The sequence below is a fragment of the Rosa rugosa genome, chromosome 1, assembly GCF_958449725.1.
Source record: "Rosa rugosa chromosome 1, drRosRugo1.1, whole genome shotgun sequence".
NCBI classification, from domain to species: domain Eukaryota; kingdom Viridiplantae; phylum Streptophyta; class Magnoliopsida; order Rosales; family Rosaceae; genus Rosa; species Rosa rugosa.
This window is the reverse complement of record NC_084820.1, coordinates 25,669,724-25,689,036: the sequence shown is the minus strand read 5'-3', so window position 1 is coordinate 25,689,036 and position 19,313 is coordinate 25,669,724. Positions and strand designations below refer to the sequence as shown.

Here is a 19,313-nt window from a genome sequence, read left to right as displayed (position 1 = left end):
GTCTTTACAAAACGTTGACTCATCTGGCCATCTTCAGGAATTAGAATGGTTCGCAATTTCTTTGATTTGAGTATGAAATCAGGAACTTGTGCCTCTTCTCCAAGCAAGTCTTTTTTGGATATTGACACATGTCGAACCATTTCCAAAGCACTAGAGGGACGACAATTGACTGTGGAGTACTCTACTTGTGCCACTGAAATTGCTAAATCATGAACTAAATCATGTATTTTAAAACTTATGACTGTTTTGACATCTTTCTCGACTTGAAACAAAGATCTAGAGCAAAACTCCCTTATATAGTCTACAACCATCTGTTCAAAATCTTCATTTTTCTTAGATGTCTTGAGGTAGCCTTGTGCCATCCACAATGGAACCAACACTCCACTATTGAATTCATAATCCTTTGGGAAAAGTGAACAAAAGGCAAAACATGGTTTCAAGTGTTGTGGCAATGCATCATAGCTCAATCTTAGTGCAGGTAGAATATTGTCATTCCCTATACTCCACATGTCATCATCTCTGACACCAGACCATTGGCGTTCATCTGTATTCAAATAAAGCATGCTCCCAACAGTAGCAACTGCTAAAGGAACTCCTCCACACTTCTTCACAATATCTTCTCCAATTTTTAGCAAATGTTGATAGCGCTGCTCCTCTCCTTTCTTAAATGCCCTTTTGATAAACAAGGACATGCAGTCTTGGTGAGGAAGACCTTCTAAAGAATGCATGTACAAGGGATTCACTAGTGAAGCAACTGATCTATTTCGTGTTGTTATGATGATTTTACTTCCACTAGCTCCCACATTTAACAAGCCTTTTAGATCATTCCATTTTTCAATCGTTATTCCAATCAACTCCGTATCCCAGACATCATCCAACACTAACAAAAATCTTCTACCTCGCAAAGTATCTTGCAATCTTCTTTTCATAAGGTCCAAACTTTCATCCTCACATTTTTGTTTAATTGCAGCATTGATAATGCCACGAATTAATGTTTGGATATCAAAGTTGTCTGAGACGCATATCCACATTTTCATCTCAAATTTCTCCTCCAACATGCTATCATTATACACCAATTTAGCGAGAGTTGTCTTTCCCAACCCTCCTAACCCAAGGATGGAAATAATAGAAACATTCTCCCCACTAGAGATATCAGTGTTATTTAAGAGATGACTAATAATCTGTTTTTTATCATCATCTCTTCCAATAACATCTGAAGCCTCCACGAAAGAGTCAGTCTCTCTTTTATCATCGTGCATCCCTTGGAGCACACAAGGACCCTCAGCTATCTTAGCAAACTTAAGGAGACCAAATTGTCTCTTTTCATTATCAATTTCAACCAGTCTTTCTCTGATCTCTTTCACTTTATGTCCCATTCTGAAGTTAAACACTACTGGATTCCAACAGGAAAAAAATTGGCGTACCTTTCCTTTGATCTTCCCACAGTTGTCAACCTCCACTTTTAGCCGCAACTTTTGGAAGTCCAGTTCGTCCAAGACATCATCAACGTCATGACAAACATCTTTGAGCTTTCCCAACCAACGACTGATTAGGGGAGTCCTCACTTGCCTTTTCTCTGCATCCTCGAGCACTAGTTTGATGGTAGATAAGGTATTGTTGAGCTTGGTGAGCTCAAGTTGGGCACCCCATGCCAAGGAGATCTCTTGGGAAGCATGTGAAGCTAGCCTATCCAAGACGTTCTCTGCAATGCCGTACACGAACTCCATGATGATTTGGATGAAAGAAAGAGACAGAGTTTATTCAAAGAAGTAGTAATTGATGTATGTTGATAAATGGAAAACAGGGGAAACTTATATAGCAACTCTACGTGGCCAGATTCAATGCTTAATTTGATTAATTAGGTATCTTCTACTATCCAAGTGAATGAAGCAACATACATGAAGTCCATTCATTCAAGTCACCCAAACAAAAAGCAGTAAGCTATATATATACCTCGAGTAGATGACAAGCATATAGCAAAAAGCATTTTGTTTGATTTGCATGGAGGGAAAAGGAAGAAAACTTAATGAAGGTCCTGATATTGAATGACACTAATTCTAGAGGTTAAGGTCCTAGTATTTTTGTTTTAGTTATCTAATTCAATAGATCTGTATAATGACTGAAGAGAGATATTAGATTTTAGATTTTCATTAGCAATCATTCTGACTAGCTCCCACCTTCCCCAAAGAGAGATGACCACTACACTTATTAAAAAATAAGAAGAAAAATAGCAACTTTAGGAAGGGGCCAAACCAAAACTCCTTACAAAGCCAACAAAAAGAAACAACTTATCATAACCGAAATTGAGGAATACTCAATTAGTCACTATTATAATGTGATAAAATAAAGATGGAGGAGCATCCTACCACACCATATTAGGAGAAGCCATACCAAACCTTATTAACTTAGTAAAAGTGTGATACACGAAAAATCATTTGAGAAATCTGGTACAAGCAATTGAGCCAGCTAATAACAAATGAGACTTGATAAAATCCAAAATAAGAGAATGGTCAACTTTAAGTCATATGTGCTTCCAATCACGAACCCATGCCAGCTTAGTTACCCAATGTACATACCTCCACTAGTATGGGGAATTTGCTATGTAACCGAGCATAATTAACACTCTCTTAGTGGGCCCATGAACCATGGTGGGATCCGACCGCGATATACATGCAGCTCGTAGCCTGACATTCAAGCTAGCCCGTGGTAGTCAGAAGTGGCCAAGATCTCACCGAGAAGCCACCTTCCCGGTCTTGCCAAGATGATTAACAATAAGCCTTTGTAGACTAGAAAGGGGACTTTGAGTCCCATATTGGAAAACAAGTGTAAGAGGGGAGGCTCCCTTACTTATAAAAGGGACCTCCTCCCACTTAGGTAATCATCCAATTACATACTTTGTAATCCATTTGGGCCTCAAGGCCCAAAACTCATATATATAGTGCAAGTATGAAAGTGGACGTAGTCTCCGCTAAGGTGGTAGACGAACCACTATATAACGACTATCTCTCTCTCTCTCTCTCATCTAAATGTTAACATTAGCGCCATCTGTGAGAAGCTGATACAAAGGCTTCATCACTTACCAATCATAGCTCATTGACTAGCCCCCGCCAAAAAAAAAAAAAAATTACATTGACAGGTGTGATCTTTTCTTAAACCTATCAATTCAGTGGTGGAAGCAAAATATGAGAAAAGGCAGGTGTGATCTTCAAATTAACTAAACAATAAATAAATTGAAGAGAACTCAGAGAACTATCCAGTAGTCTCTGCCTCACAAGAGTTGCAACTCCATTTCTTATATGATGGCTAAGAGACAACTCATCAAACATGTTGGGTGCCCAAATTGACCTAATAACTCCGAATAAAAAAAGAAAATTTCATTTGCGGTACGTCCGATCGCCATTAAACATCTCCCAACTTCGTTACTCATACAGCAACAAATGGTGTTTTTATCTCTTGAATCCATTGTCAATCATGCACTCCTAAATTACTATTCAAACTGGATTTTTCTAGTTAATCAATGCCATCTTAATAATCACGACCACCACCAACGAGCTAGCAGGCAGCGCCCTTTTGGTGTGTCCTTGAACTTGAAGCGACCGAATGATCAAACTCAACTTGGTGCCTGTGGGATGAATTGATTCACACCCAACTCAGCGGCTCAATACATTCTTCCAATATCTATTTAACTATTAATGATCGATCAGTATTACATATAAGACATAAAGTCATTTCTTAAACAACAAGCAATCAAATGATGGGCGCTCACAAATCTCTATGCACGAATTTGGGTACTGGGAGACTCCCTGGACTAGTGTTTCACATATAATTAATACCACAAAAAAGAGGAGTGAACATCAAATTAGTTAGTCTATTTCCGGCGCAGCTGCTTTCTTAATATGCTTTCCATGTATATGCATCCATTTATGCATATATATTAGTTTCTTAAAACCTACGATACCATAATTTCTTAATATGCTTTCCATGTATATGCATCCATTTATGCATATATATTAGTTTCTTAAAACCTACGATACCATATTTTTACATATAATGTACGTATAAGCATACATCCCTTGCATATATATCAAACCTAGCATGCATAAACCTGCATATAAATTCCCATAAGCCCTATCTTTCTTCAACTCCTTCCATGCACCAACATCAATTCTACTCCCTTCTGATCTAATTTAATCTCATTCTCTCCTAGTTCTTTACTAACTCTTCCTCGATCTTACTCCCTCTTAGGCATAAAAGAAATCAAATCAATGAAAATGACTAATTAAGCTTACAAGTTTTTTTTCCCACTGTTGTATTCATTTTTCTACATATTCTATATATACCACGTACTCATCTGCTTCTGGTGATGAGACGACTACAAGGACTTAAGATGTACTGAAGTTTGGAGCTAAGCGCAATGGTGTAACCGATTCAACCCAAGCTTTTCTTGATGCTTGGTCTGCAGCCTGTGGCTCTGCCGCAGATACCACTGAGATAGATGAGCCAAAGGGGAGGTATTTGTTCGGCGCTATTAATTTAAAGGCGAGTGCAAAAGCTCACATCACTTTTCGGATTGATGGAACACTTGTGGCTTCACCTGATTACCGAGTACTAGGCCAAACTAACAACTGGTTGAGTTTTGAAGGAGTTAGCGGGGTAACCATTGTTGGAGGAGCACTCGATGCCAAGGGCTCTGCCTTGTGGGCTTGCAAATTAAGTAGCGAAAGCAGCAATTGCCCTAATGGAGCCACGGTGAGTAAATATACATCAGTAAATAATTGCTTATGTTTTCAGTGTTGATATCGGTACTAATTAGATTAAGTGTATATAATTGCAGACTTTGAGTTTTACAAACTCCAAGGACATTAGAGTTGAAGGACTAATGTCACTGAACAGCCAAATGTTTCACATTGTGATAAACGGCTGCCAAGATGTACTCATTCAAAGCGTCAAAGTCATTGCCGCTGGAAATAGCCCAAACACTGATGGCAACCATATCCAGTTTTCCAGAAATGTTGCAATCTTCGACACCTCCATCAAAACTGGGGACGATTGTGTCTCTATTGGCCCCGGCACCAAGGAATTGTGGATGGAACGCATACATGCGGACCTGGCCATGGCATTAGGTAAGTTAAAGTCCGCATGCGTATACATGTAAACATTATGTTCATATTCATTGAAGTTATTTTTCTTAAAGCAGTATTCGGATTTTCAACCAATCTATTCTGTGTGAAGATACTAAGGCATTGTATTTTAATTGTTGAATGACTTTTTGAGAGTGAATATAATGGTAGCTCCTGATTAAAACCCTTACTGTTAATGTTGGCTAATTTGTTGTGTCTGTGTCTGTGGTGAATGCAGCATATATAGGGAGCCTGGCCAAAGACTTGGAAGAGGAAGGAGTCCAAAATGTAACACTGAAAAATGCGATTTTCAAGGATACTACAAATGGTCTCAGGATAAAGTCCTGGGTAAGACCCAGCACCGGGTTTGTGCAAGGCGTCCGATCCCTTGATGTTGAAATGATTAATGTCCAAAACCCCATTGTAATTGACCAGAATTACTGCCCGCACAACCTCAACTGTCCTGGTCAGGTAAGAAGTTAACTAACTTGATAATGCTCCAATCTGTAACTTTGCTAAAAGTGTTGAATATAAGAACTAAAGCACTTTGCCATGCATCTTATATCAATAGGTATCAGGTGTCAAAGTTAACGACGTGTTGTACCAGAACATTCGGGGGACATCAGCAACAGCAGTCGCAATAAAATTTGATTTTAGTGCAGAAAATCCATGCAGTTGAGTGAAACTCGACAACGTGAATTTGACTTGCCGGAAGCAAGTGGTACAATCAGATTGTACCAATGTAAATGGAAAGAGTGTTGGCACTGTGCAACCAAGCAGTTGTTTGTAAAGTTCGGAAGGGAATTAGACATGGAGTAGATAGGACGTGTGCATATATATGCAGATGCATATTGCAACACACTAGAGGGGGTCTCTTTAAGTCTGTATGTCTGTTATGCAGAATTGATTATTTCCACAGATAACATATACATTATATTATTCTTTGTATACAAACAATAATAAAGTTAACGGTAATCTAATGTATTTCTCGGATCAGTGTGGACATTATAGCCTTTAGCATTTGCTTTAGCAGATAAGAGGATGCCTAATAGTGTAGACAGCTAGTGCTGATATTTTCTGGTGGATGGCTTTAGAAAGTTGTTTGTTACAAACAAATCAAATCTGAAATTTGACTAGAACCCAGCAGGTCTTCATGGTCCTTAGTTCAAAGAACATTTGGCAAACTCAGATTTGAAAATTCCAGCTGTGTTTGAGGGAACGTTGAGAGTCAATGGTTCTGGTAATATGAGTATTACTCTTCATCAAGCTTATCAAGCATAGATGGCCACGTGTCGTGAATCCAATTGGTCTGTGAAAAACAGTTAGTTAGGATAATTCCAGTATAAGTGACTGTGCATTAGTTTCTAACTTCTTATGGTGTAATTTTCTCATTGAAAAAAAGTTCTATTATGTTAATATTATAAGAAATTACAACAATGTTTTTATTGCCTAAGCATGTAAGCATGGCATTTTAAGTGATTATTGTGTGAAATGATGCAGTTGTTGGCTTGGTTTCTTCATTTCGGTGAAGACGCCCCTAAGGCCATCGGGTTAGAAGGGCAACCCCACTTGATAAAGGTGGGTAGCATCACATTTTTTATAAATCAATCTTTTAATGCTTCAGTGTAGTTCACAAAATGAATTCTTGATCAATTTTCTATTTCAATTAACCGACTTTATAGACTGGTTTTGTTATAATGTGGTAAAAGTTGGGATTTAATTTTGTATCCCTGAAATACAAACACCAAGTTTAACTGCACTGGATAAAAGAACTGAACTAATTGGAACATCATAACAAAGTACTAATCTATGTTCAGTATCTCTTTTAAAAAGATCTTTTTCCTCTTTTTCATCTAATAAGTTTTTTTTGCCCCAAAAAAAAAATTCTAATAAGGATTGCTTCATATTGCTCACAAGAGGATCTGAAAAATCTTGTAATAAACGAAGACTGCGCAACCAGTTTTTCAAATGTGAATAGAGTCTACTAATTGTGGCCAATAAATTTACAGATTCTATGCAATACAATCAAACCCTGTATTCCTGCTCTCATGTGGGTTAGATTTTACAAGCACGTACTTGTGTTTCATATTCTGCGATTAATGAGCCAAAAAGCAGATGCTTCAGGTACAGGATTTCTGGTGCAGCCTCACTTGTTCCTGGAAATCTATTAATGTACTAACTGGTATATACATACATGATCGACTAGCTGGTAAAGTGGGCCTCTTCAAAATAAACTACTTTAATTCCATCTCTTAGCGTTCTTTATTCCTTTCGATTTTGCCTTTGCTTGCTGGAATGCCTGCATCTTTTGCTTCTTCCGAGCTTCCTTTTCAGCCTACAATGATAACCTAAGCAAGTTAATATCGGATTGGCACAGATTACTGCACAAAACAAAACATAGAAATTTCTTTTGGTTTCATGATGGAAGCATTCTTACCTTAGACATCTTTGATTTCGCTTTGACTTTAGGAGCCTTCTCCTCAATCTCTGCCTCACGCTCAAGCTCTCTTTCCCTAGCATCTAGATTCTTCTCTAGATAGTACTGCACATCATGAAATTTCATGGTCACAATCACGGATTTAATAAGCAACTGCATAATTTATTTCAATTTTGAATGAACTCCAGACTCCAAATTGAACAGAACTGCTACTCTATAGGAATATTTTCCTCTACTGAGATTGCAGATAAAAGATTGGATTAAATAAACAGATCCCATGCTTCCCACATCGCAATCTCTTAGTTCTGCTAACTCTCAAATTGAAATATTTCAATAATGCCTGGTGTTGGCTGCGTTCCATATGCAAAAAGCTGTTATATAATCACCAATTTTAGCTTGGTTCGTTTTTATAACAACTTTTTAAAATAAAATAAAAAACGAAAAGATTATCCAGACATCACACACTTTCAGGCCCAAGTAAGCTGAGAGTACAGACTACTTACATTGTAATTGCCTGCATAATCTTGCAGTCTTCTGTCTTTAACCTCCACTACTCTATTAACTATTTGCTTTATAAAGTATCGGTCATGAGAAACTGTGATAACAGTGCCTTTGTACTCATTTATTGCCTCCTGAAAGAACAATAGGAACCAAATTGCAGGTAAGTGATACTAAAGTACTATAAACCATTTATTGTGGAAAACAGAATGAAAAGAAAAAGGTGGGAAATACCTCAAGCATCTCTTTTGAAGGAATGTCCAAGTGATTTGTGGGTTCATCCAGAACTAGCAGAGTAGATGGCTTTACCATGAACTTGCAGAAGGCAAGGCGTGCCTAACAAAAGTGAAAGACAAACTGTTAAACCTGACAGTAATTCAGCCTTAATTGATTCTCAAGTGAGAGACAGATTCTTTTGAAGTATTGACACATTTGCTTCCATGTATAGTGAAGGCATGTTGTATTTAAATAAAAAAGTGGCAGAAACAAAGGAAAATGCAAGGAAGTTCAAAGCATTAGACAGCAGAAAAGTTTAGCCTCAATGGAAGGAGAAAAAGATTATACAAAATTGACAATGTAATAAAAACACTTATTCACAAAGAACTGATGAATATCATTTGCAGGACTGTAATCATATTACAACAAGTATAAAGCCTGTTATGACAGTGATGAAGCTGGTTAAAGTGAAAAGCTCATATATTATATAAACCACATGCTTGTGAGAAACTAGTTTGAAAGAAACCATAAATGTTACTAGGATGGGATAAAGTGTCAGTAAGTCCTACATCTAACTTCATCTTTGTGAGCAATAATTATGACCTAGACTCATGTCTATGAAATCATTGTGCCTCATTTACATTGTTTTTTTTTTTCTTAAAATGTTACTTGTATCATCTTGGCCTGGTCAAAAGTCACAATTTCTTTGAGAGGCAAAGGCATGCCAATGAGAATCATGAATGATTAAATAAAATTACCGTGCTCAATAGGACTCTGAAAAACTGACAGTTAACACAAAAGATCTCTATATAAATTAAAATCACTGAACTAGATGCAGAGTCAACATTAGTAGTTCTGAACAAAAAATTCTGAACAAAGCATGTTACACGTATCCCATAAAAGCTAAGTCATTAATAAGAATTTTATAGAGAATAATAAATAAAACATCTTCAACTTACCTTCTCACCACCACTTAAGAGGGAAACCTTTCTATCAAGCATATCTGCTTTGAAATTACAACGACCAAGGAGACCCTTTATATCATCAAGTCTCCAATCCTCTGCTGCTTCTTCTACTGTCTCAAGCACTGTTTTATTTAAATCAAGTGCCTCAGCCTAAAAAGACATGAACATGGGTCAACCAACAATATAGTCTGACAAGGAAATTTACAAATCCAGTTCCTCTTTTACTAAGATGAAACCCCATGCTATTAGTTATTCCAAAGTAGCAAATAGTAATGGCAGTACACACCTGATTTTGCTCAAAATAGTTTGGTAGGACATTATGCTCCCCAAGCAGAACTTCACCTGCAATTGGCTTCTGTAAACCCAGCATTAGTTTCAGCAAAGTACTCTTGCCACATCCATTTGGGCCGATAATGGCCAGTTTCTCTCCTCTTTCAATTGTGAGATTTGCTCTGCTAAACAGAACCTGTACACAACAGATATGGTTGCAATTTAACCACACACTTTGCAGATGAATGTATCTTTTTAAGATGAAAAAAAAAAATGGCTTGTAGCACTTTTACTGGTGATCAAAATATGTAAACCCACCTTATCTCCAAAGCCAGCTTCCAGATTCTTAAGTGTTGCAACAAATCTTCCACTTCTTCCCCGTTCAGGAAACCTGATCTTCATCTGTTTCCTCTGAAATGGCCTTTCAACAAGATCCTCTTCCTGAAGTTTCTCCAGCTTCTGTTCTTCCCAAGAAAAAATTAAAAATGTTAAATAAAGAATTGCAGGTGGCCAGTAAAATGATCTATGTAAATACCTGGTGAGTAGATAATCAATCTTGTTAATGCATACAGACTTGACCAAACGTCAGAGAGATAAAGCAAGAATCATATGTTTGGTATTGTATTATCAATTAATGGGTATGGAAAAAATAAAAAGAATTTAGCAGATGCAGTTTGTTAGCAACAATCTTAATGCAGTTGTACAAGAATGATTGAATGAGAGACTACATTTAATATAAGCAAGCATGATTAGAAAAAAATCCAAGAAGTGCTTTTGTTTTGAAAAGAATATTGTACCCGCCCTTAAGTTCCACAACAGAGAGAGAAGAATGTAGAGCATAGCAGCTTAGTTGTATTTTAGTACCTTGAGAAAGTCAAACAACAAAACTCAATGCTAACCAATTGTCCAGATTAGATTGGTATTTTTGTTTCTTTTAGAATTTTAAGTAAATCAATTTGCTACACAGATAAATCTCAATGTACCTTTCCAGCAGAAGACGCACGGCCAGAATTTGCTCCAGCGCCCAACCTATGTATCAAATCTTTTGTGTGCTCAATTTCCTTCTGCTGCTTCTCCCAAGCAGCATTTTGACTTTCGATCCATGCTGCTTTTGCAATATAATACTCAGAATAATTTCCCTCATACGTTCTGGAGACACCCATATCAGTTTCCACTATTTTTGTACACAATTGATCGAGAAAAGCTCGGTCATGAGATATGATAACCATTGGCACATCTTGCTGATTGAGATAATCTTCAAGCCACTCAATGGTGTCAAGGTCAAGGTGATTTGTAGGCTCATCCAGCAGTAGTAAATCAGGGTCCTGAAGATAAAGCCATTATACTCTGATCAACAACTAAACCAATATACATTTTAAGATACATGTGCTCCGCACATCAGCATATCTTACAGGAATAGTGTTGAACATACAGTTGATAGCCACTTCCACACAATGATTAATAAATCTCACAGATTAAAAATGACAACAAGCTAGCCCAAATGCAATCATGATAAAGAGTAACCAACTTCAGACTAAGCATGCATCATATGGCTAAAGAAGCAAATATCACTTGAAATAGCATCTCCATTATCAGAAACCAAGCAAGCAATTTCCTTGTTGACCACAAATAACAATTTTCCATGACACCTTTTTGGCAATAACACACTACAGCAAACTACAATAACAAGCACAGAAAGCATGTCGAAACAAATCAAGCAAAACTCCAAGCTATAACTCACATTCCAACAACTACATTTTTCATCTGAAAACACAAACTCTATACCTGAAGCAAAATCTTCCCAAGTGACATCCTCATCTGCCAACCACTACTAAACGAAGCCACCAACCTATCTCCATCCTCCGGCGCAAACCCAAGTTCCGGCATCAACTTACTAATCTTCGCATCCACCATACTCAAGTCACACTCCTGCGCCCGATTCTGAAGCTTATCAAGCTCATCCAAAAGCCTTCCCATCAAGTCCATATCCTCCACAGCACTCTCCAACGCCTTCTGCACCTTCTCCAGCCTCTCTGACACCTCCATCTCCTCCTTAAAAGCAGTCATAAACTCCTCCCTCACTGTTTTACTCATCGAAACCTCGAATTCTTGACTCAAAAACGCAATCTTCATATTCGATTTCGCCTTTATCACATTCCCCGAATCCGGTTCTTCCAAACCAGCAATAATCCTCATCTGGGTTGTCTTCCCTGCCCCATTCACCCCCACCAATCCAACCTTCTCCCCCTTCTTCACTTCCCACGTCACATCCTTCAACACAGTCACACCCTTATAGCTCTTCCTCACATTTTCAAGCTTAACACCAGAAGAAATCCCGGAAGCCCCAGAATTCGAGTTCTTCTTGCCACGTTTACGTTCATTACTCCCAGTCCCGGAATCGTCCGAGAACAAAGACTCAATGTCGTTCTCCTCCGCCGTGGCCACCGGAGTTTCGACGGCCAAAGCCGGCAACCATGTTCGTATCTGAGAAGTGGGTGTTCTGGGTTTGAATAAAGTAGTGGTTTTGATGGAGTTGGAGTTAGCTTTAGTGGATTGGGCGGAGATTCGTTGCGAAAGGGAGCGGAGGCGAGAAGGGAGAGAGGTGGTGCGGGCGTCGAAGGGGGCGGAGCCGGCGAGGAAGGAGGAGCGGAGGTCGAGGCGGTGGAGCTTGGAGGCTAAATCCATGGTGGGTCTGTGAGAAAAAGGGAGGGAAAGTTGAGGGAGAAGAGAAAGGTGGAGTCTTTTTTTTTTTTTTTTGGCGTGTGGATATGGATTTGGGGATGGTGGAGAAGATAGAGCGTCTCTCTCTGGTGGTGGTGGTGGTGGTGGTGGTGTTGTGTGAGAGAGAGAAACTACTCTCTGGGGATGAAGGAGTAGAGAGGTTGAAGATAGTGGTGAAATGTGTGGAGGTTTAAAGCCATAGGAGAACAGTAGAGACAAAAAGGGCGAAATTTACAGGATAGAGATGGCGAGAAAATGGAGATGTTTTACGTTTTGGGGGTTTTAGGGTCCCTATCACATAACCAAAATTTATTTTCTGAAATTTATGTAAAGCATGGTTTTGGAGCCTATTTTGTGGACGTGCAAAATTGTGGTATATTGTTTCTAAAATTTATACAGAGGAGAATAATATTATAGTAGAGTAGAGTAGATTTGTAAAATTGTCATATCATTCATGCGAGATATATCGTTTAAATAACTCTTATGTTTCAACAATATTTGTGTGTTTATCGATAATTAAGTGTTTAGTAAAATCTCCTAAATGTCAAAGTCTTAAAATTAACTATGTGTTTTATCGGTTGGGTTATGAATGGGTATGTTATCGAAAATTTCTATTGTATTAACATACTTTTCTGTGATTTCTAGTGAAGCATATGATTTCATGTTAGGGCATATACTCGGTGCGTGTGTCGAATGTATGGTGAGGGAGGATTAACTACACCATACACTTGTGTTCTTGTAAACAGATGAACCAAGAGAAAGGTCATTGACAAGGACTCATTGTTGTAGTTTTCTTCAAATCTAATATTATTCCGTAAGGCAACAAAAGAAGAGAGTGAAAGAAGAATAGTCTGAATAAATTGGCGCCAAGAGAAACTACAACATAACGATAACGCCCTCAGCATCAAATACCAGATTTCGTGGTGCACATTCTGCAGCAAAGATTTTAAGAATTTGAGACCGTCCTGTCATTTAGTGCCACGTGTTATTCAACCTGTGAGTCTCCTCGAACCACGTTTATACAAAACGAGACAGACACTCCCACAGACTTTTGTTTTCCAGTTTTGCCCTAATACTGTAAATAAAAAAGAAATTTTTTTTTGCTCCATAATTATTCTTTTATTTAAGTCAAATATTTAACAGCTCACTAAAGAGACGCTTTAAAAAACTGTAAAAGAACAAGGACATTGTTAAAACGATTCATTCCAAATTTTACGGCAGCTTGATTACAATCTCTTTTCTCTTTTCATTTCAAAACTTGCTGATCAACCTAAATCATATACCCTAAAACTCCACTTTCTCATATCAAACACCGTATCTGAATTTACAGTTGAACACATGGCATTGCACGATTACTGATCAAACAGTTGCCTTGGCTGGTCATCCGTCCGGATTCTATTGCATCTCAGGGTTTGGTGGCACTTCTGTAAGCTCTATGGAAGACCTCGTTGCCCGAATCTCTTGCAACCGCTCTAAGTTCATGTAAGGATATCTCTCTGACGGTTGAAAACGTAGGGGGACCTCATTTACCCGATTCTTCTGCTTGCAACGGCGTTCATTTTGAGGATATCCATGCGCGACTTGAAAATATATACTGACCAATATCCCTAGAGACTTTGCAACTGCAAACTCTGTGGAGAACCTCATATCGGGATTCTATTGCAATTGCTCTGAAAGAAGCTTTCATTTAGCACTTCTGCCAACCCTACGGAGGACCTCATTTCCCGATTCTATTCCAACCGCTGCCAACCCTACGGAGGACCTCATTTCCCGATTCTATTCCAACCGCTTTGGCAGTACTTTCACCAACTCTACGGAGGACCTTTAAAATGAGGGTTTGGACGTACCTCTGCCAATTCTCAAACCCGATCCACAAGTTCATTTTGACGAGATATTTGTGACTGTTAAAACATAAAACCAATACCTTTTGAAGCCTTCATTCTTGGCAATACTCTGTTTCTTTTCCATTCTACTCTCTTCCCGCTTGTTTTCCTTGTTTCAATTATTCAATTTAAATGTATTATTTGCCGACCTTGGACCGACCTTAACAGCCCGTTTGTTACTCCTTCCATGCAACCAAATTCCTTGATGACCCACCAAAGATGTGCAATTTACATTTCCACACCTGGAAACATGCAATGACTCTTCTTTCGGCCTATTACAATAGGAACTTAGACCAGTAACCAAAGATCAACAGTGATTACTAATAGGACACAAAGATTAAGTAGCTTTAAGTACCCAAACAAAAATCACAAAGAAAATTCCACAACAAACAAAGAAAACAATTTTGTTCAAATGAATTTCACTTAGATCGTAGCTGCAATCTTTTAATAAATCCCAACAAGCATAAAACAAACTATTCCACCTACAGTAGGGAGTTTACAAAACATTCAAGTTTAGTGCTTCATAACTTTATGAAGGCTAGGATGCCAAAATTGAAATAAGATTGAAAGCAGCAAAAAGTTATCTCTTCAAGTTTTTAAATTTTGCTAGGAGCCTAGCATAGAGCAAACTACTCCACTTACAGCGCATATGCTGAAATCCAAGCCTATCCTGAACTCAATAGATGGAAGCAAACCCTATGCCGGAGACCCAAACCCGGGAGGCATTTTTTTATTTGACACCCCTAAATCCGAGTGTCAAGACAAAACAAATGGACAGAGCAAATCAAGGAGATACCAGACAACTGAATCTGCATACTTGATATTTATTCTATCAACAGGAGTGAGGGAGGTCAGGAATGACACAAAAGATGCTACAATTAACAGCATGCAGCAACAGTCAGGTAAGAGAAGAATAAGTTTTTCTTCTCTTCTAGGGACAGATACAGTTGAAAAGATAATTTTTCTTTCTAAAAGATCACAAGTGATTCTCTATAAATACAAGTTGTCCCCAAAAAGAGTTTTTCTTCTCTTCTAGGGACAGATACAGTTGAAAAGATAATTTTCCTTTCTAAAAGATCACAAGTGATTCTCTATAAATACAAGTTGTCAAAAAGACGTGAAGATAGACATGTGCAACTACTTAATTACGGTAGTATTCACCTGAGTAATAAGCCACTAAATCCCCAACACTTTCCCAACAACTGACCAAAAGACTTGAAATGAGTAGAAAAAGTTTAAAAAGAAATGAGTATAAAAAGTTTAAAACCACCATGTCAAATAAGTAAAACCACTCTTAATTCACATTCAACAAACCGTCCAAATCAGTACAATGACAAAATCAAAAATGTAATACTAAATGGAGACTCAAGCTTTTCTGGCACAAGTGGTGGACAGATGGGTGGTCGTTGGTTTAAGGCAAAACAATACCCCAGACGTGCCTAAAAAACGCTTGTTCAAAACAGTCACCTTGATTAAAGAATATGCTTTGAGTGGTTCAGGTGTATGCCCTGACCAGAGCAACCAAAAGCATATAGAAACTATGAGTAATGAAGCAAAGGACAGAGGGATGACAAGATGGGGGAATCTCATGAACCATCTAATAAGGTCATATTCTAATCTTCATTCCATAAAAGTCATCAACAAACTAGTTGCTCAGAACAGTCAATAAGTCTGTCATCTATCAACTTGCAAATGGGTCTCATCAATCAAGATGATGGTGATGATTTAAATGGGAAAACTCAAAGGCCAGCTGCTAACAACATTATTCTATCTAGAAGACTCCATACCAGCTGCAATGACAAACTAATTTTTTGGGAAAAAAAAAAAACCTTTCAACATTGAATTATCAAAAAAAAAATCCATTTTGTTTAAAAAAGAAAAATGGCCAATATATAGATGAGTCGTGGCTTATTAATATGGGGGAAATACTTTTGCAATTCAATAACAAAAACCACCATATAACACCAGGGAATCCCATATCACAATGCATCAATCTTCTATTAGAGACCTTCAAGATTTTTACAATTTTTCCTACCAAGGAATACTTCTTAGTTTATCACTAATCTTTGTGAATCAGAATTTCAAAAGTAGATGAAGATCTGACCAACTTTTTCCATCATTACAGATGGCAAATAAAGCCATAGTAGTAATTATGGCCGCTCAACCTGCATTAAATTACCTGCCAATGGGGATGCAATATTGTAGTAAACCATAAGATCATGTTGTCATATAGAGAGAGGCTTGTTTGAAATCTGATGGTACTCAACAATTTCACACTACATCACCAATCAGTGCCAGTTTCCAACAAAGACATATTTTCGAAATATCAATCAAAGATGGTATAGATTAATTTGATTAAAAATTGTGGTGATAAATCACAAACAATTATTCAAAACCAAGAAAAAAATCACTGAAAGAGCATTAATACAAACCAATAAGCATTATAGAAATAAAACTACATACCAAGTTCATTTAATCCATAGGATTGGAAATCTAAAAAGCATTTTGTTCAACCTCACTGACTCCATGAAATACAGACAGGTTTATAAGTCAATTTCTCAAACTCTTGAGCTTTTAAACAAATTAAAAAAAAAAACCTACAGTACTTTGAAGAGCTAGAAGAGGAAGGCAAAAAAAGAGGATAAAACGGAAATTTCATTTGACAATTTTAAGATTCTGCTCTTTGTAGCAACCATCAGCTCCTTTTAAACTTCAGAAGAATCACCAGACCAGTAAAAAACACTGATGCACCTATGTTGAATCTGCACATTTAATAAGAAAAATGTGAAAAACATTTTAAAAGAGATGAAAGGTTTTGAACCCAAAATCCCTTTAAAGAGAATACAAGATTGAGTTCAAATTCAAAGAAAGAACTAGTTTCAATATTCATTTATTTATATTTGACACAACACTATCAAATGGCTGCAAAAATGGTAGACAACTTTCAAGAGAAACTATCCTAGTAAGAGCAGGACAAAACAAGAACATATTAAGTAAACGCAATTACGGAAATTCTCAAAGCATCAATCAACACTACGCAATAGATTGAAATCAGTGCCTTCTACCCTTCAAATTTCTAAAAACTCCACCATTTTCCTAAAAATTATGTTAAACTATACAGTGCAAAAAAGACTGCTTTATTTTTGTGCTCAAGTGGGCGATTGACTAAAATCACTAAGAAAAAGAGTAACTTTGCCATACCTCAGGGGCATCTAGTGCCCCGTGTATGGAGCACCACCATATTGCCCAAGACCATGTGGCCCTCTTCCTGATCCACCTTGGCCCAACTGTGGGTTGGGGTAGCCTCCCTGCAATGCCCCTTGATTTCCATAGGTTCCCATCATTCCAGGACTTATACTTGGCTGATTGCCATACCCACTTTGTATTCCATGTGCTCCACCAGGCACACCAGGGTTCACACCTTGAGCTCCCAAAGTCCCAAAAAGATTTAGGCCAGCCCCCTGTGTAGCAAGCAAAGCCAGGGCCTGTCCAAGCGCCGGGTTCAACGCCTGGGTTGATGCAGCCCCCTGGTTAAACCCAATTCCAGCACCTCCTGGGGCCATCATATGGCCAGGTCCCGCTGGTGCTCCACCACCAAAACCAGAATTCTTATTCCTATTGTGGTGGTGCTGGTTCCCATGCTGAGACTTAACCGGCTTCGGACCGTCAATTGCCTTCTGGCAGTGCAAAATGTGCCCATCGAAATTCTTGTGCGGCTCCTCCAGAGCCCTCTTTGCACTCTCTGCCGACTTGTACACAAACAAGCAAAACCCTTTCGGCCTTCCAGTCGCCTTATCCAACCCCAACGGCCCTTCTTCAATTTCTCCAAACCTCGAAAAGAACATAAGCAGCTTCTGAGGATCTAAATCCGCCCCAACATTGCTCACATAAATCTTCCTCAATGTGTACTCCGAAACCGGCTGGGCCGGGGCCACCGCAGCAGGGCCAGGGGCACTCGGCGTGGCGGCCGGGCCCAACGAGGCCAGCTGGCAGGCAGTCATCCGATTTCCGATCTTCTTCTGCGGCAGCTTCAAAGCTTTCCGAGCCCCGGACCGCGTCTTGAAGAGAATGAAACCATAACCCTTGGACTTTCCAGAGACCTTATCACACACAGCCTTGCAATCCTCAATCTCACCGTACTCCGTGAACACGCTGGTTAGGGTTTCGGCGGTGGTGTCCCACCCAAGCCCGTGGACAAAGATCTTCCGGTGGATCGGATCCTCATCCGCAACCTTCCGGATCCGATCCGACACATCACGGTGGCTCTCCGCCGCCTCCCTCAGCAGACTCACCAGCTGGTCCTTACTAAACGGCTCCAGAAGATCCTGAATCGGCTCGTCCTCATCATCCTCACCGCCGCCGTTCTCCTCGCCGCCGGCCACGGGTTGAACTGGATCCACCGACGTGTTGGTCGTCGTCGTCACGGTTACAGTCTCGGTGTTCTGCATGTACTCAACGCCAGGCTCTTCCTCAACCTCTTCTTCCTCCTCGTACTCCTCCTCCTCCTCCTCCTCTTCCTCCTCAGCCTCTTCTTCCTCCTCGACCTCTTCTTCTACCTCCTCGGCCGGTTCGTTCTGGGGCTTCGGCTCCTCGACGACCTCCGGCTGCTGCTGCTGCTGCTGCTGCTTCTTGGCGGGCTCGGAGGCCTCGGTGGAGTTGGAATCGAGCTTTCGCTTTCTGGCCATGGAGATCGTGGTGGTGGCGTCACAGAGAGATTAGGGTTTGGTTTTGGGTGGAGGGGGTGAGTGGTGACGGCAGCCGAATAGAAATAGCAGATGATTGAGACGGCAGGGTTATGATATACTTGTTAGTATGTCGGGGGTAATTTGGTAATTCAAAGGAGAAATAATAACCTTTAAATGGTCACGGGCCTCTGCCTCTATGGCTATAAAGAGTAGTTTTTGTGTGTGGTTCATCTTTCACTAGTGATCCATCAGTACACGGGACCAATTAAAAATTTTTATAATAATAATAATTTACGAATTTTTTTCTTTTTTGCTTCTTCCATCTTTCCAATAGAGGGACTCAATTTTAAGACCACATCCATTATTATAGAGAAGAATACCATCGAGTCAGCTTGATCTGGATACCACAATCATTATTTGTGCCAGATTTTTCTTTTAAGTACTATTTTCCCAGTTCTAACATTTCGAAATTTTGTTTTTTTTTTTTGGGAAAAAAATATAAACAGTACTCCAACTAT

At 39.0% G+C, this 19,313-nt stretch overlaps 2 protein-coding genes and 1 pseudogene across 3 annotated transcripts; 1 reads left to right on the top strand and 2 right to left on the bottom strand.

The window, feature by feature from the left end:
- The first annotated feature begins 45 nt into the window (after nucleotides 1–45).
- Nucleotides 46–6,042, top strand: LOC133725146 (polygalacturonase-like; annotated as a pseudogene).
- Nucleotides 6,043–7,039: 997 nt separating this feature from the next.
- Nucleotides 7,040–12,406, bottom strand: LOC133724417 (ABC transporter F family member 5-like). The gene is made up of 9 exons (XM_062151137.1): nucleotides 11,292–12,406; nucleotides 10,490–10,831; nucleotides 9,825–9,965; nucleotides 9,523–9,702; nucleotides 9,231–9,386; nucleotides 8,290–8,391; nucleotides 8,061–8,189; nucleotides 7,558–7,662; nucleotides 7,040–7,455 (listed from the first exon to the last, which is right to left on the bottom strand). Exons 1-9 carry the CDS (start codon nucleotides 12,189–12,191, stop codon nucleotides 7,360–7,362), a joined length of 2,151 nt encoding a protein of 716 aa, XP_062007121.1. The 5' UTR covers nucleotides 12,192–12,406; the 3' UTR covers nucleotides 7,040–7,359.
- A 1,108-nt stretch (nucleotides 12,407–13,514) lies between these two features.
- On the bottom strand, nucleotides 13,515–18,927 carry LOC133724418 (UBP1-associated protein 2A-like). 2 transcript variants are annotated; one of them, XM_062151139.1, is made up of 2 exons: nucleotides 17,312–18,927; nucleotides 13,515–16,289 (listed from the first exon to the last, which is right to left on the bottom strand). In XM_062151139.1, the coding sequence occupies exon 1, from the start codon at nucleotides 18,793–18,795 to the stop codon at nucleotides 17,323–17,325; it is 1,473 nt and encodes a 490-aa protein (XP_062007123.1). In that variant the 5' UTR covers nucleotides 18,796–18,927; the 3' UTR covers nucleotides 13,515–16,289; nucleotides 17,312–17,322. The 2 variants fall into 2 exon arrangements, with proteins under 2 accessions (XP_062007123.1, XP_062007122.1); XM_062151138.1 differs by lacking the exon at nucleotides 13,515–16,289 and adding an exon at nucleotides 16,527–16,872 and having other exon boundaries at nucleotides 17,312–18,924.
- Nucleotides 18,928–19,313: the final 386 nt, after the last annotated feature.

What these genes read in the sequence shown, in the direction of transcription:
- LOC133724417 (XM_062151137.1), bottom strand. Translation starts at nt 12,191, where the DNA reads ATGGATTTAGCCTCCAAGCTCCACCGCCTCGACCTCCGCTCCTCCTTC. An exon ending in TTGGGAAGATTTTGCTTCAG is followed by an intron (nt 10,832 to 11,291) that starts GTATAGAGTTTG and finishes CTTTATCTTCAG; the next exon opens with GACCCTGATTTACTACTGCT. An exon ending in GTGCGTCTTCTGCTGGAAAG is followed by an intron (nt 9,966 to 10,489) that starts GTACATTGAGAT and finishes TGGGAAGAACAG; the next exon opens with AAGCTGGAGAAACTTCAGGA.
- LOC133724418 (XM_062151139.1), bottom strand. Translation starts at nt 18,795, where the DNA reads ATGGCCAGAAAGCGAAAGCTCGATTCCAACTCCACCGAGGCCTCCGAG.